General features: G+C 53.1%; 5 protein-coding genes and 1 non-coding gene across 6 annotated transcripts; 3 read left to right on the top strand and 3 right to left on the bottom strand.

Annotated features, from left to right (window-relative positions):
• Positions 1-3,125: 3,125 nt before the first annotated feature.
• On the top strand, positions 3,126-5,141 carry PUNSTDRAFT_99204 (pre-mRNA-splicing factor SLU7). The gene is made up of 4 exons (XM_007381362.1): positions 3,126-3,160; positions 3,214-3,336; positions 3,387-4,096; positions 4,148-5,141. The coding sequence occupies exons 1-4, from the start codon at positions 3,151-3,153 to the stop codon at positions 5,012-5,014; spliced, it is 1,710 nt and encodes a 569-aa protein (XP_007381424.1). The 5' UTR covers positions 3,126-3,150; the 3' UTR covers positions 5,015-5,141.
• Positions 5,142-5,449: 308 nt separating this feature from the next.
• Positions 5,450-6,851, bottom strand: PUNSTDRAFT_111911 (uncharacterized protein; the record flags this gene model as incomplete). The annotated part of the gene is made up of 8 exons (XM_007381361.1): positions 5,450-5,714; positions 5,771-5,852; positions 5,913-6,086; positions 6,144-6,336; positions 6,391-6,464; positions 6,514-6,639; positions 6,694-6,771; positions 6,821-6,851. 8 exons carry the CDS (start codon positions 6,849-6,851, stop codon positions 5,450-5,452), a joined length of 1,023 nt encoding a protein of 340 aa, XP_007381423.1.
• Positions 6,852-7,076: 225 nt separating this feature from the next.
• Positions 7,077-8,626, top strand: PUNSTDRAFT_132042 (uncharacterized protein; the record flags this gene model as incomplete). Its single annotated transcript, XM_007381360.1, has 2 exons — positions 7,077-7,917; positions 7,974-8,626. The coding sequence occupies 2 exons, from the start codon at positions 7,077-7,079 to the stop codon at positions 8,624-8,626; spliced, it is 1,494 nt and encodes a 497-aa protein (XP_007381422.1).
• A 796-nt stretch (positions 8,627-9,422) lies between these two features.
• Positions 9,423-11,739, top strand: PUNSTDRAFT_61806 (gamma-glutamyltranspeptidase; the record flags this gene model as incomplete). Its single annotated transcript, XM_007381359.1, has 11 exons — positions 9,423-9,619; positions 9,673-10,267; positions 10,324-10,447; positions 10,512-10,627; positions 10,765-10,827; positions 10,889-11,005; positions 11,061-11,118; positions 11,176-11,396; positions 11,449-11,515; positions 11,572-11,637; positions 11,696-11,739. 11 exons carry the CDS (start codon positions 9,423-9,425, stop codon positions 11,737-11,739), a joined length of 1,668 nt encoding a protein of 555 aa, XP_007381421.1.
• A 68-nt stretch (positions 11,740-11,807) lies between these two features.
• PUNSTDRAFT_111907 (glycoside hydrolase) lies at positions 11,808-13,643 on the bottom strand (the record flags this gene model as incomplete). The annotated part of the gene is made up of 10 exons (XM_007381358.1): positions 11,808-12,008; positions 12,063-12,182; positions 12,243-12,309; positions 12,359-12,542; positions 12,599-12,777; positions 12,833-12,985; positions 13,035-13,136; positions 13,193-13,418; positions 13,472-13,507; positions 13,565-13,643. 10 exons carry the CDS (start codon positions 13,641-13,643, stop codon positions 11,808-11,810), a joined length of 1,347 nt encoding a protein of 448 aa, XP_007381420.1.
• Positions 13,644-14,347: 704 nt separating this feature from the next.
• Positions 14,348-14,446, bottom strand: PUNSTDRAFT_t27. The gene has a single exon. It is a non-coding gene; the product is annotated as a tRNA-Met (tRNA).
• Between the last annotated feature and the right edge of the window lie 268 nt (positions 14,447-14,714).

Genomic DNA, 14,714 nt, shown 5'->3' with positions numbered 1-14,714 from the left:
GATATTCATTGCGGGCAGTACATTTCCGGGAAGTGACATAGTATACATTATGGGCTATATGCATGATCAAAGAGCAATATGATCACCTATCTCGTTACTCTTCATGTATAGGAGTGAGCAAGCTCCGAGGGTGATCCTAGCACATGTCAGCCAAAGCAGCCAATCAAAGACGGTGACCACGGACTGCTTGAAAAGACTCTAAATCAATTGTCCTAGCCTTCTCTACTGAGATCTCAATGACTTCTGGTCCTTCCTCTGGATATACGCCAAGCGCGCTTGGTTGCTCCCTTTCCGGCTCCGACGCTTTCTCCTGCATCCATGGGTCTGCGCTTGAGGTTGGGCGACTGGGTGTCCCGGAGATGAGCGAATGGCGCCAGCGTATAGTTGGCTTCTTTAGACGGCTGATGCACTCTTCGTCTACACCCTGGCCCTGTAGAGACGGTCGTGTGTTGAGGCACGCCAGAACGCTTATGACAGCCACTGAAGGAAGACATTAGCAGCTTCTACTCCAAAAAAATGGGCAAGGAAGGCTCACGTTGCGATGCGAATGTGTTCAAAGCTAGGAACCAAAGGTCATGTGGACTTGTGGAGGACTTAGCCTCGAAATCAGCTTTCTGGGCGTTTGAAGACGAACGCGAAGCAACTAACCACAATGACGGCCACTATATCTACCATACTAAAACAGCGTTGATGCGATGTACCAAGTAAAATCAAGGACTGAACTTACAACAGCAGAAGCAACCTATTGATGGAGTAGAGCAGCGCCGTTCCCATCGGACTCCTTGCCCTAAATCCCGAGTCACAAACTGCCTTGTGGAGCAAGGGGGATTTCGCTTGCCTTCCAAACCCCATGTCGGATAAAGGTTTCGTTATCCCTACCACCAGAACAGCATCGCAAACGACGGATACGATGCCGTACGGCAGTGTTTGCGTAAACTTTCATTAGATAGAATACATCAGCCTTTATTTGCATTGAGATGGTAAAGGCAACCAACCTTGATTGTTGATAGACGACTGAGAGTTCGGTGCTTGAACCTACCACACAATCAATACACGCGCACCTTTTCCCTCGTTAATGGCTTACAAGTCAGCAACGGTAACTAGGAGTACGGTAAGTGATTGTGACACCCTAACAGATATTGGTACGCACCAAGACGAAGGGCCAATTGTGCAGCCAAGAAAAACAACTACGCAACTGAGCAAGGCGTACAAAATTTCAAGTCATGATTACTCACGCTGGCGCCAACGAGGGACCATCGAACAAGCTGGGATCTGTTCGCCCAAACTAAACGCGACTTCAGCAACCTTGCTTAACAATTTCCGGCTGTGAGGGCTTGCCTTTCGCAATGCGATGTACGTGATAGCTGGCAACAGACGATGAGCGACGAACGCGGAAACCAGTTCGATGACATCACCATTTGGATAATACCGATAGAATCAACTTCAGGACGATTTGATCATGAGCGTGATCAAGAACGCAGCAATTTTATTGCAATGCTTACGCCGAACAGCAGAGAGGTCTTAAAATCCCGACAGCGTTCAATCAGCAACGGCCGCATCCCTAGGTACCGAGAAAACCTACGTAGAGAGTTCTATTGGGCGCCGTCGTAAAACTGGGGTTCTCGAAGCGTGAACGAGGACTTACGCAGTACCTCTTTCCAAATTGAGAGGATGATCAAAGTTCGCCACCAAGTATGACCAAAGGGAATGAGTCACTGAGCAAACATTAGCGGCATGCATGATTGCATGGCTTTGGCATACATACAGAGAGCTAGTTGCGCAAGTCCCAAAGGCCATAGACAAGAAACCTGTACATAGTGTGAGCAATGATCAAATGTGTTTCACCACAGGAAATCATACAAAGATCTTGAGTCTCGGCTTGTCGTTAGGATAATGCGTAAAGTACAGGTACGTCTAAGCAGAGATACCATCAGCATCGAGTTACATCAGATGCATTTTCACTCACCAGCGAGCTAACAACCCCACAAAGCAATGTGGTGGCAACAAGGCCTATAAAGAGAGCTCCTGAGGCAAGAAGATTGTTAGACCTCAGGTAGTGGCCCTCGATATACTGCGTTGATAATCTTACCGAACGTATTGCCGAGATGCATGAATGGATGGATATCAACAGGCACCAAGAGGAAAGAACCTGATAACAGAAAGAGGGGTGAAACCGCCGCCGTACATGAGAAACGGGCTTTGAGGTATTGTATTGCGCTCGGACGAAGCTCCACCAGTGAGACTGGTCCTGGTAGTATATCCCAGGTTAGGAAGGGGCGGCGCTGCACCGGATACCAGCCGCATATAAACAACCGCGGTCTCTGCTTCACACCGAAGCATCGGGTGGCGCCCAGGGGGGCCAGGACGTGAACGAGTCAGCACGAGCGCATCACCCACGCCGAGGTCCGTGTAAACGGATCTGTACGCCGACGGCCGCGCTGCAGCTCAAATTAGGAATGCGCAGCTAAATATGCGCCGGAGAGGGCGTAGCTCAGAGCCGTGTTGACCAAATGCGATCAACGGACGCGTCAGGATTGACCAGCGCCTTCGAGGTGTGATAAATCGAATGAAGGGCGCCGTGTGACGGGGGTTTTGTCCAGTCATATTAGCCTGATTGAGAGGTCAAGCTACCCTCTCTCACCGCCTAGTCAGGGCGCGACTAAGTCCGGAATGGGAGTCGTTCGCACGACGACGCGGACATTGCTCGGACCGTTGCTCTTTGAGAAAGTCTGAAGAACGGGCACCCACGGAGTCAGTAGTCTGCCATGTATCGAGTGCTGCGAAAGCACCGCGAACTCGGCATGGCAACGTACTGTTCGCAAGTGGGATGCGGTACGGAGGAGACCTATCAAAATTGGAAGTCATTTGCACACATACTTGAGCCATCAAAACACGAGCGCGTCGGATGGTGCAGCAAGATCCACAGTATTAGCATCGATTCATGATGAGGTTGTTGATGCCAAGTAACCTATCACTTGCGCTACCCAATTGATGTCGAAAGAGGAACGTGGAGGTTGCTGCAGTCTCTGGAGCCGCGAGAAAGGGGCTTTCCATCTTGGGTTTCATACCGGAGCCCCTCACTCAATGTCAACGCCACCGCTGAGTGGCTTGACCACACCTGGCTTGGGACTTGCCACAGCAGCATCTGCAATGTCTTCAGGTACGTTTGTATTCGCAGGATATCGTTGTAGTACATCGCTGATCCCCGATCAGCACCAGGAAAGTTATCCCGTGAGGAGTTCCGTCGCCAAAAGGACCTCGATGCCGCTCGTAAAGCCGGAACAGCACCGGCAGCTCTTGATGAAGAGGGCAAACCCATCAACCCCCATATCCCTCGTGCGTAGCGATAGCTGAACTCATAGCCTCTGCTCACCAGCATAGCACAGAATACATCTCGCAGGTACCGTGGTATGCGGATACGGGTGCTCCTACTCTCGCGCATCAGCGGCGCCAAGCGGACGACCGCTCGGCAAACAAGCTCGATGGCTGGTATGACCGTGGCGCGAAAGCTGGGCCAGCTGCCAAGAAATACCGCAAGGGCGCCTGCGAGAACTGCGGCGCCATGACGCATAAAAAGGCGGATTGCCTGGAGCGCCCGCGCAAGAAGGGCGCGCGCTGGACGAACAAGGACATTGCTCCGGACGAGGTTATCCAGGAGGTGGAGCCGGGATACGATGCGAAGCGGGACCGGTGGAACGGGTACGATCCGAGCGCGTACACGAAGGTGTACGAGGAGTACAACGCTATGGAAGCGGCGCGGCAGAAGGTGCGGGAGGAGGAGATTGACAAGCAGACGACGACGGACCTGGCAGCGGTGAGGAAGGTGGCGAAGGCGGGGAAGGGTGACAAGGAGAAAGAAGGAGATGATGAATTCGGGAGCAGTGATGACGAGGATGAAGACGAAGATAAATATGCGGATGCGGCAGATGCGGTCGGGCAAAAGCTGGATACCAAAACACGTATCACAGTCCGAAACCTGCGTATACGAGAAGATACGGCCAAGTATCTGCTCAACCTCGACCCGGAATCCGCCTACTATGACCCGAAGACGAGGTCCATGCGTGATAACCCACTCAAGCACCTTCCCCCTGAAGAGGTATGTTGCCTCGCTAGATTACCATCTAAGATGGTCCTGACATCGTCGTAGGCGAAATTTGCAGGTGACAACTTCCTCCGTTATTCTGGTGACGCTCCAGAGGTTCAGAAGCTGCAGCTATTCGCATGGAATTCCGAACAACGCGGCTCCGATGTACATCTCCAGGCCAACCCTACCGCGGGCGAGCTCCTTCATCACGAGTACAAACAGAAGAAGGACACGCTGAAAGACAAGAACAAGGTCAGCATCCTGAGCAAATACGGCGGTGCGGAATACCTCGAGGCCGCACCGAAGGAGCTCCGACAAGGGCAGACGGAGGAATACGTCGAGTACAGCAGGACTGGGCAGGTGGTCAAGGGGCGCGAGAGGATAAAAGCCAAGAGCAAGTATGCCGAGGATGTGTACATCAATAACCATACCGCCGTGTGGGGCTCATGGTACGACATATCTTCTGGGACTTGGGGCTATGCATGCTGTCATTCGACCGTGCATGCGTCTTATTGTGCTGGCCAAGCTGGTATAGAAGCCACTCGTGCTTCTACGGCTCAACATCTACTCTCCAATGCTCCCGCCTCATCATCACCACCTCCTCGGGCTAAACCTCTCATCGACGATCAACCATCGTCGTCATCCAAGGATATCGGCAAAGACGCCGAGGATCGCCGGAGACGGGCTGAGGCCGCCTTTTCGAGCAAGAAGAGGTTGGGAGAGGGGGAGCTCGAATTCGATCGCGAGAAGCTGTCGCGGGCGATCAATGAGGAGAAGAAGCGAAAGGGCAGGGATACAGACGGGGACGAGAGAGAGGGGAAGCGGAAGAAGGATACTACCGAGGTTTCCGAGGAGGATTTGGAAGCATACAGGATGACCAGGAGGATGACGGAGGATCCGATGGCCAACTATGTGGACACCGATTACTGATATGGTATTATCCTACTGCGTGTCCGGTAGTTTCATTTTGTCGCGGCAATGCCATCTGTAGGTCCCAGGCGGGGTCCTGGCCGTTGTACTACTTACCTTGCTTTCATAAAAAAAACACTGTAGCGACGGAGGATTAGCAAGTTACCTTGAGATCAGAAACACGCGTCGAGTTCGGGAGTAAGTATGCGGGGATCAGTTGCATTGCAGTTTCGTCTCGTATAGGTGGTAGAATCTACTCCGTTTTATATTGTTCGGGTAGTACTGTATATCGAGTCAAAAGGACATGTATGCACAGCGCGAGCTTGTTTAATCCTCCTCGGGTCTCGTTACATTATGGTGAACCAATACCGTTGCATTTGAGCCCAACCTACGGAAAAGATACAACTGTTGTATGACCTGTCTCTATCACAGGAGGACCGCCACATGTCCACGCGCTCACTTTTTTGAGGCTGCGCCGAAGAAACTGCTGATTGGCTTCATTCCGATCACGTTGGCTTTCTTCAATTTGCCCACCCCGACACTTTCTCCCGCCTTCCGTTTCTTGCCTTTCTCGTCATCGTCCACGACGGATTTCGAGCTTGCTTTCTTCCCCAATGGCGCGCCTTTCTTCCGTGTAGGGGCAGCATTGGATGCATTGGCGAGGATGGCGGCGGCGTCCGCTTCGCGAAGCGCTTGCAGATGGGCATCTAGCGTGGTGAAGCTTCGAGAGGGATGACGATGTCAGAGAAAAGGATCATTATTGAGGCGTCAACGTACTCGTAGGATGCTAGAAGATCGGTGTAAATGGGCTGAGGAAGGTACTGTGCGAGCAGATCGCAAGCCGCTTTTATGCGGCCCACTGAGGCATGAAGAGCGCGCTTGAGGAAACGTTCCCCGGTGGCTAGGAATGAGAGCTCACATTCCAGTAGGCTCTCCTTCCCGTCTTCCATCAGGCCATCTTTAGCCAACACCCGTACCAGCGTTCGAGATGTCTCTATCACCGCGCTTTGCGATAGCCTAGCCACCTTCGGCTGGAGATACGCCATAGCAGCCGATGCAGAATAACGGTAAACCGTAATGTCACTTGTGATTTCTTCGGGCGCATGTTAATACGTCTTGACGACTCAATGCAGGGATACAATGTACACACCCTTGAACTCGCATATGCGCTTCATGGCGCATTGGACACAAGCCAGACTACCAAGGTAGGTGAGGTCCTCCTGTGAGACATGTAACGACGGATCTTTGGAGGTGGATGGAGTGGAAGGGGAGACGGTCAGGATTTGGACGAGATCTTCGAATATATCATCGTAGGGACGGAACTGCCCTGGATTCCCCTCTCTCTGTGAGCGGCATCACGACAAGGTCTCAGTGACGGGACAGACATGTCGACGCACCGATTGGATAGTCTGCAAGAGACCCATGAGCAGAAAAGCGGGGTCGATGGGCGTCATCATGAGAAGCTTGCCATCTGTGTTTGTATGTCAGGTAACAGATATTAAACGAGAAACAGTGCCCACCTGCGATCACTTCGCCTTCGCTCATGAACCATGAACGTGGATTCGGAGGCGCAACGGCTTGCACCTCTAGTATCGTATGTTTAGACTGTCCCAAGGGAACATATGGCAGAAACAACGAGGGTATCCCTATTCAAGCGGTCATTGAGAAGATGGGATCGGTGTGCTACCCGGTTAACATACCGGTTCTCGGATGGGGCAACCGCAGAAAACGGAGCGCCGTCTCCGAGTCTAGCTTCACCGCAAGCGCGTCTAAGACGCCTATTATCCGTGTTATACGCGTCATAATAGCGATTCTTTCAGATCTCACCAACTGGCAGTATTCCGACGTGGGTCGACATTCGAAAAACGCGGTATTCGTCGTGGAGGACGCGTCCAAGAGGGATGCGGGAACAATGGGATTGTGGGAACCCTGCTGCAGGGTTAGGGGCATCCGCCACATGTTCGCCTCGTGGCGGGACAACAATCTCGGACCGCCCTCGTACTTGAACCTCTTCACCTCTTCATGGCGTTACAATTCTTATTTTCCTGTACAACATATCCTTAACACCAATACTACACTCACGATGCCCCTCACGATTGCCCTCCCTCTCTTCGTCGGCCTCGGCGCGCGCGTCCTCTTGGGCTACATTTTCTCCCCCGCGCTGCCCATCCCTTCCGTCCCCGGTGGTCCCGCTGCCGAACCTCCCTTCTCCCCGGGCGACTTCATACTCTTCGGCGTCTGGCAAGGCGTCGGACTCTACCACTCTTTCTCCGCATTTCCGGAAGCAGCGACGTTCGTTGTCGGCCTGGCCATCGCCGCAAAGCTCCTCTCGGACCTGTCAAGCGGAGAGATATTCAAGAGTCTTTGCGTGTTCATTGGCGTGGCGCTCGGTGTGCTTTTTACGGACATCCTGGCGCAGCTTATCGAAGATGACGTACTGGGGTTCAACGGCTCTCCGCGACCAAAGAGCTCAAGCCAAATCCCGCGGAGGATCCTGCAACTAGGCGGCGACCTTCAGTCGGAGCGAGCCGCCATGAAACATGCGTACGAAATGCGCAGTGCCCGCGACCGCGAAAAAGAGAGGAAACGGCACGAACGAGCGTTCCGGGCAGCCAAATCTCTCGCCGCTGCTCCCTCCCTTGACTTTAGCTCCCTCGACATTTCTCTCCCCTCCATATCCGAAGTCACAAGGACAGGCTCCGCCGCCTCCACCGCGCATTTGTCCCCGTTAGAACGTGAAATTGCGGCGCTGAGGGCCAGGGCAAGTCTGGCGGATAGCGAGAGGAGGAGGTTCAGGGAAGAGAAGAAATGGGCATTAAGCATGGGGAACAAGGCGCGGGCAAGCCAGATGAGCTGGCAGGTCAAGCGGTACACTGCGCTTATGGAGAGCTTCCATCGGGAAGCGGACGCGAGGATGATTGAAGGTGATTGTCGACCCGCGTCATCACTGTCGCGTCGTGCCTGACGAGAGCATATATAGCCGCGAAAGCGCGCGATGCAGCAGCATATGGCGTCCTTGGCGCCCCCATCGTATCCGGGAGTCAGGGCATCGGTCTTATGAATGGCCTTGGACCTATGGCCGAGTCATCGCCTCCTCTGCGCCAACGCGTTCGGGGGTCGAAGAGCAGCCTTAACCAACTATATCAACCAGCGCGACCGAAGGACCGCTATGCACCCATGGTTGTGCCAGAAGAAGGGATCGATATATCTCCACCACCTGCGACGAGGAGACGAGCTGAAGAAGATAGTTTTGACCGGAGCTTCGACTCACGGCCAAGCCGACATAAGCTAGAGGACTTCGACCGAAGTTTCGAGAGCCAACCTCGCAGCCGACCTGCGGCGGAAGATTTCGACAGGTCATTTGACCTCTCCCACGCTGAGACCGCGCCCCTGCCCTCGAGCTCGCGTCAGCGTACGCCTAAACCACCGAACGGCAACGCGAACGGGCATGGCATCCTTGGCGACTTAAATCAAGACCCTGCGGAATCGAGGCAACGCCTCTCGAGGCATTCGGCGGAGATGCTCAACGAGACGGAGGCCGGCAGCACGAGGAGACGCAGTCATACCACTGGTGCGATACCCAACGGGCAAAGGTTGAGCAAACTTCGCGCTAGCTGGGAGGGCCAGGAATGACTATTGGCACATTCTGTCGTCAAAACTCTCGGTCTGTATCATGTTGCGTCGAGCTGCAGGTGAAGAGATCTAACATGTATACGTGCTTGTAGACCTGGGGTCTTATCCTACACCTCTCGGTCTTCATACCGAATATCACGCGTCTGTGTATATTAGTGCCATCTCTTTATTTTCTCTTGCTGGATCCGGAGGAAAGACGCGTAATGGGAAATCTTGTACCTCTCTGAATAAGTTTATAGAACTGATGAACACGGGCATGGAATTCTGTGCACATCAATTCATCGATGGAGACTCATTGCGGCCAACCAAAGGTGCCGAGAGGAAACGCGGCCCTACATAGCTAACGAAACGCGTCTGACCGTGACGATGATTTATAATTAGGCGCGTTTCCCAGCGCAGCACATCTTGGCCTCCTCGTTCTTTGCTCACCTTTCGTTCTCTCAACACCGAGCCTGGGGCTCCGTAACAACTTGTAGCGAGAACCCAATCGCGGAGTTGTCGTCGGTCATACCTGCTAATCTAGCGCGATACACCGCGCACTGCCCGGTTCGCGATGCAGTCCCTTTCGAACATATTCCGGGATGCGATAGACGCAGCGAGGCCTCAGCAAAGGCCCCGGGGGGAAGACTACGCCTACACCTACAGACAGCTCTCCGCAGACCCTGCCTCCGACTTGCCTCACCCAGTGTATGGTCGCCGCAAGAGCTACCTTGGTGACCTCAGGGCACAACTGCGTATTGCTAATCCCGCCTATCTGGCTATCTTATTCCCTTTTGCCGTCTTTGGATTTGCGTGGATGTACCTGACCTCAGAAAACTCTGGCTATGCAAAACTGAGGAATCCGAGCTACCTTATCGAAGCAAAGCACGGGGCGGTAGCCACGGAGAACCAGGTCTGCTCTGAGATGGGAGTGGATATTATGAAGGCGGGAGGAAACGCCGTGGATGCCGCTGTCGCTAGCACTCTGTGCATCGGGGTTGCGAATATGTTCTCGTGCGTTTTAACAACGTGGGCTCTCGCGCGCGCGATTCTGACAGACTCACAAGTTCTGGTGTCGGAGGCGGGGGCTTCATGACCATTCGTATACCCCCAGCCCTCGCGGACGGCATTTCATCCGAAGTGTGGACAATCGACTTCCGCGAAACCGCACCTGCCGCTTCCAATGAGAGCATGTACGTTTCCGACCCCAACCTGGCTCGCTTCGGGGGACTCTCTGTTGGCGTTCCTGGCGAACTACGTGGGTTGCAGGAGGCGCATAACCGCTGGGGCAAGCTTTCCTGGTCGCAGGTTGTCATGCCCGCTGCCGAACTTGCCTTGGGCTGGCCCGTTTCTAAGGAACTCGCTCTGCGCATCAAATGGCCGTTCTTCTATGACCTTATGTTTAACAACCCCGACTTCCAGGCGATCTTTGCCCCTGAGGGTAGGCTGCTCGAGGAAGGGGAGATCATCAAGAGGACCAACCTCAGCTGGACGTTGACGACGGTGGCTGAGAAGGGCGCCGACGCATTCTATAAGGGGGCGATCGCGGATAGTATCGTGGAGAAGGTCAAGGCCACTGGCGGAATATTGACAAGGGAAGATATGGCGAACTATAGTGTAATCGTACGCAAGGCATTAGAGGGTACTTACAGAGGGCGAAAGGTGAATATCCTGTGTTATCCCTTTATTGGGACCTGTTGTCAACGATACTTCGTTAGATTTACACCACCCACGCACCAACATCTGGGCCCGTTCTATTACATATGTTCAATCTGTTGGAGCACTATGACTTTGACCTCATGCTTGGCGTCAACGTGCATAGAGTTGTTGAAGCCATGAAGTGTCAGTGATTCTCGCTTGTACTTTTTCAAGACATCTCGCATGCTTACGACAGACGCTGCCACAGTCGGATTTGCCGCGCGCACGAAGATTTGCGACCCGGCGTTCAACGACGATGCGAATCGAATTCATGAAATCGCAACGAAGGAATTCGCTGATAAGATAGTGGCCAACCTTACCGATGTACGTTATGAATTGCCCCCACCGTCCTTCCATTCGTGACCGGTAAGAAGAAGGCGGACCTTGCCCAATGCCCTGAGCACGTTTCATTTGTCTCTATTTTCATGGCAATAAAGCCATTGATTGACATAAACACTCAGGATCGCACGCATGCGCCTGATTATTACAACCCGGTCTTCGACGTCAAGATTGACCACGGGACCGTGGGCATTATTATTCGTCGTTGGCCGCTCGGTTTACTGATTGGTGTGAGGTGACGCGCAGAGCCATATCTCTACGGTAGACCAGGATGGCATGGCGGTTGCTATCACCTCGACCGTTAACCTTATCTTCGGCAGCCAGGTGATGGATGGGCCTACCGGGATTATTCTTAACGATGAGGTATGGTCCTGGAGCACGGAGCACGTCCCATCCTGACGTGAATTGTGTCTCTCAGATGGACGATTTCTCTGTCCCTGGAATTCCCAACGCCTTTGGACTACTCCCTTCACCCTGTCCGTTTTCGGCACCATGTTCTGCTGGGGCTCGGCTTACAGATGACATGCTTGCAGACAACTATCCGGAACCGTTCAAGCGTCCTTTATCTTCAACAACGCCTACGATACTGGAGAATGAGGACGGCTCGTTCCACCTGGCCATCGGCGGCTCAGGAGGCTCGCGCATATTCCCCGCCGTGTTCCAGACCATCGTAAATGTCGACGACTGGGGCATGAATTTGCAGCAAGCAGTCGAGTTTGGCAGGTTGCACGATCAACTGTACCCGCTCATTGTGGTGCGCAGATACACCGGAGCTTGTGTACGGTGATAGCTGAACGGCCTTTCAGGACGCGGACGACGTCTATCCCCCCGATTTGTTGGATGAGCTAAGACACAGGGGGCATAACGTGACAGGTATGCATAATGGTGTAGCCTTCCGTGTGGACGAATTGAACGACTTGCCGGTCTAGTACTCCCCGTCGAACGCGTAGCTGCGGTAGTTAATGCAGTCATGCAAGATGGTCGCAGTTACTACGGTCGGTTTTTGCGTGTTTTCTGGCCCTGAGCAATATTGACACGAGATTTAACCTCCAGCTGCGAGTGACTCTCGAAAGAATGGTATCGCGGCTGGATACTAAGTTATAATCGAACTCGAGCAGAAATTCATAATCTGGTAATCAAGGGTATTCGCATGATTCGAGCTATTTTATCCGCGAGCCTTGAGAGCAGCCGCGGAGGACGTCACGAGGTTATAGACGTCTGTACCGGGGTACACGGCGTAGCCATCGTTGGGTGTTTGGCCATTGGTGAGGGTCGACCCAGCTTGCCAGATTAGGTCGCCGGTAAGGCCAGAGCTATCGATCGCGTTGAACCATTGGGTATAGATTTGCACCTGGTTGGTGGTGGCCTACGGACACGAATATCAGCTCTACAACATCATTTGAGGTATCGGTGAACGTACGCCGAATTCCTCAAGGATCACGGGCTTGTTGGCGCTCTTTTGCACGTTGGCGTGGTCTTGGATCCACTGAACGCCCCACAGGGTCTCGTTGGCGGATTGCCCCCAAGATTCGGGGTACATCTGCGATCAAGGCGAAATTGTGAGTTCAACGCCAGGCCCATATCTCAAGCATTCACTTACGTGGGCAGTGCCGAAGTCGAGCGTGCTGATCTGAATATTCTTCTGGAAGTCAATACCCTCGGTACCCCTGTTGTGCGCGGTCAGCTAGCGTTGCAATTTGAACGGTGCTGACTCACTGGTAAGGGTATGTGTCGCTCAGGGTAGTGTTAGCAAAGAACCCTTCATCTCCAATGGCCACCAAGTGGTTGGAGTCGAGGGACTTGATGTAGGCAGAGATGGAAGAGGCCCAATTGGTGATAGTTGTCGTCGTGCATGTACCAGATGTAGTACCGCTGCTACCGCTGCACCTTGGCTCGTTGGCTATGGAACAAAATTAATCAGGAATAAGGTCATGCCAAAATTGCTCCTCGACTTACCCAGCTCCCATGCCATGATGGTTGGCTCATTGACGTAACGGCCCACGAAGGTCTTGATGTAGTTTTTATAGGCGGCGATGACCTGGTCGTTCGTGTAGAAGTCATCGTGCGGCGCACTGGACCCAAGGATCTGATGAGTGTAAACGTCCATTCCACCGTAGTCGCTCCAATTGTTGGTCCTGATATTACGATTTACTGGGGTTGTCATCGAATCAAGGAGAAGACCACTCTCACAGTGCGACAATGAGACGAATGCCATTCGCTTTCGCAGCAGCAACAGCGTTGTCGAAGTTCTGGAGACCAGTTGCTCCGGTATTGATAGTGGGAGTGCTCCCAGACCAGCTTTGGTAGTAGATGCCATTCGGCGACGTCACTTCGTTGAAACCCCTGCAAGACATTCCTGAGCAGGTGCTTCAGCGGGATTGTGTCCACGTACCATGTGCGTACGACAGTAGCGCCGGTTCCAGCTATGTCGGAGAATGCCTTGTTCATGTCGCTCGTGCTGTACCCCATGAGACCAACCCAGTAGGAGTTCTCACTATAGCGTTTGTCATGAGCGCACCACTACAGGGCATTGCCGGGGCAACAACCCACCCGACCACGGTGAATGGAGATCCATTTAGCGTGAACATCTGTCCTGAGGTTTTGACAAAACCAGTTGATGCAGGAGCAGAGGCAGTCGAAGTTGCACTGCTGGTCGTCGTCGTCGGTTTAACAGTAGTGCTGCTCGTCACGCTCGCGGAGGTCGAGGAGGCTGTTCCGGGCAAGCATTGAGAGTAATAGTCGTTTTGCTCAACACAGACGGTGCCAGAAACACAGGCTGGACCAGAGTTATCAATCATTGACTTTGCGCAGCCAAGCCTTCAAACGTACTTGTGGAGCCAGCATAGCCTATGCCTCCACATTGACCTGAAGGATTGAAGTAATCAGTGCAAGGGTTGCAAGGGCAGAACGGCGCCTACAGACCCCATTCTGACACTTGCGAGCGCGCCCCTTCAAGGAAGGCCAACGCCAAAGAGAGTCGGACCGCGTTGGAAAGCTTCATCCTCTCAGTTGCAAAGATAATAACCGGATAATGACCGATGGAACTGAATTCAATGAGACCATAGCCGCCGCTCGGCTTTATACGCGCGGAGAGCTGGGTGCCAAAGATTCAGCGAACAGAGCCGTTTCTCCATTCCGCGCAGACACGTTACCGTCTCATCGCCAGCTATCTCCACGTTCTCCGGTCATTTGAGGAAGGGATGAGGTCGCTTTCGGATCATCATCGCGCGTGATGCCCAGAGCGAAAATTCTCCGGGTGTCGGATGACTACGTCGCGTGAATTCGGGTTCAAGATTATCATATGTTCATAACCTAGTTTGACCTTAAAGAAGGTGAAGTTCATTCGGCTTCGGGCGGGCCGCTCCTTGTAGCTATTAACTTATGTGCATATGGATACTGTACGACGTGTTTCCGGGATTTGGTCAATCCTCCGAAACAAATGTCGTCAATCATCGCACCGGAATAACTGTGAAAGGGACCGCATATGGAACCGTGTTTAGGGATCTAAAGATCCGAAATTGTTCCAACGACGTACTCTATAAACCTCCTCCAACGGTTTGCTGGGGGGCCCGGGGAGAATGGCATCGACGATTGTCTGTTGACAATGAATACGGATGCCAACTCTGAGCACGTTAGACAAACGGCGCGGGGCATGTGACAGAAGAGATGATGCCTGCAGTATGCTCCGAACAAGAAAAAACTGGATGCTCGGCACCAGGATCGAACTGGTGATCTCCGGATTGCACAAGCTATGCTTGCTCATATATATGAGACCGGCGCTCTAACCAACTGAGCCAGCCAAGCTGTGTGAGCCTGGCTGGTTGCTGTGGTCATGTTCCTCCAGGACGCGTCGCGCGTCTACATAGACTCGAATCTTTGCCGACGATGAGTTATCCCTTTAGTTTGAGGAAGCTTAGGGCAACGGGTCAGATCCTATGGTCCAAATGCTAGGTATCCTCGTGCAGGAACATAACGCACTGAAACGTCGTCAACGTGGTTATTTGCATTCCCGGTTGACCAATGACCATGACTTGCCGTACGTTGGACGTGGATCCGGACAGTGTCACTTCTG

The sequence above is a fragment of the Punctularia strigosozonata genome (genome assembly GCF_000264995.1).
Source record: "Punctularia strigosozonata HHB-11173 SS5 unplaced genomic scaffold PUNSTscaffold_3, whole genome shotgun sequence".
NCBI lineage: Eukaryota > Fungi > Basidiomycota > Agaricomycetes > Corticiales > Punctulariaceae > Punctularia > Punctularia strigosozonata.
This window is presented reverse-complemented; position numbering and strand designations above follow the sequence as displayed.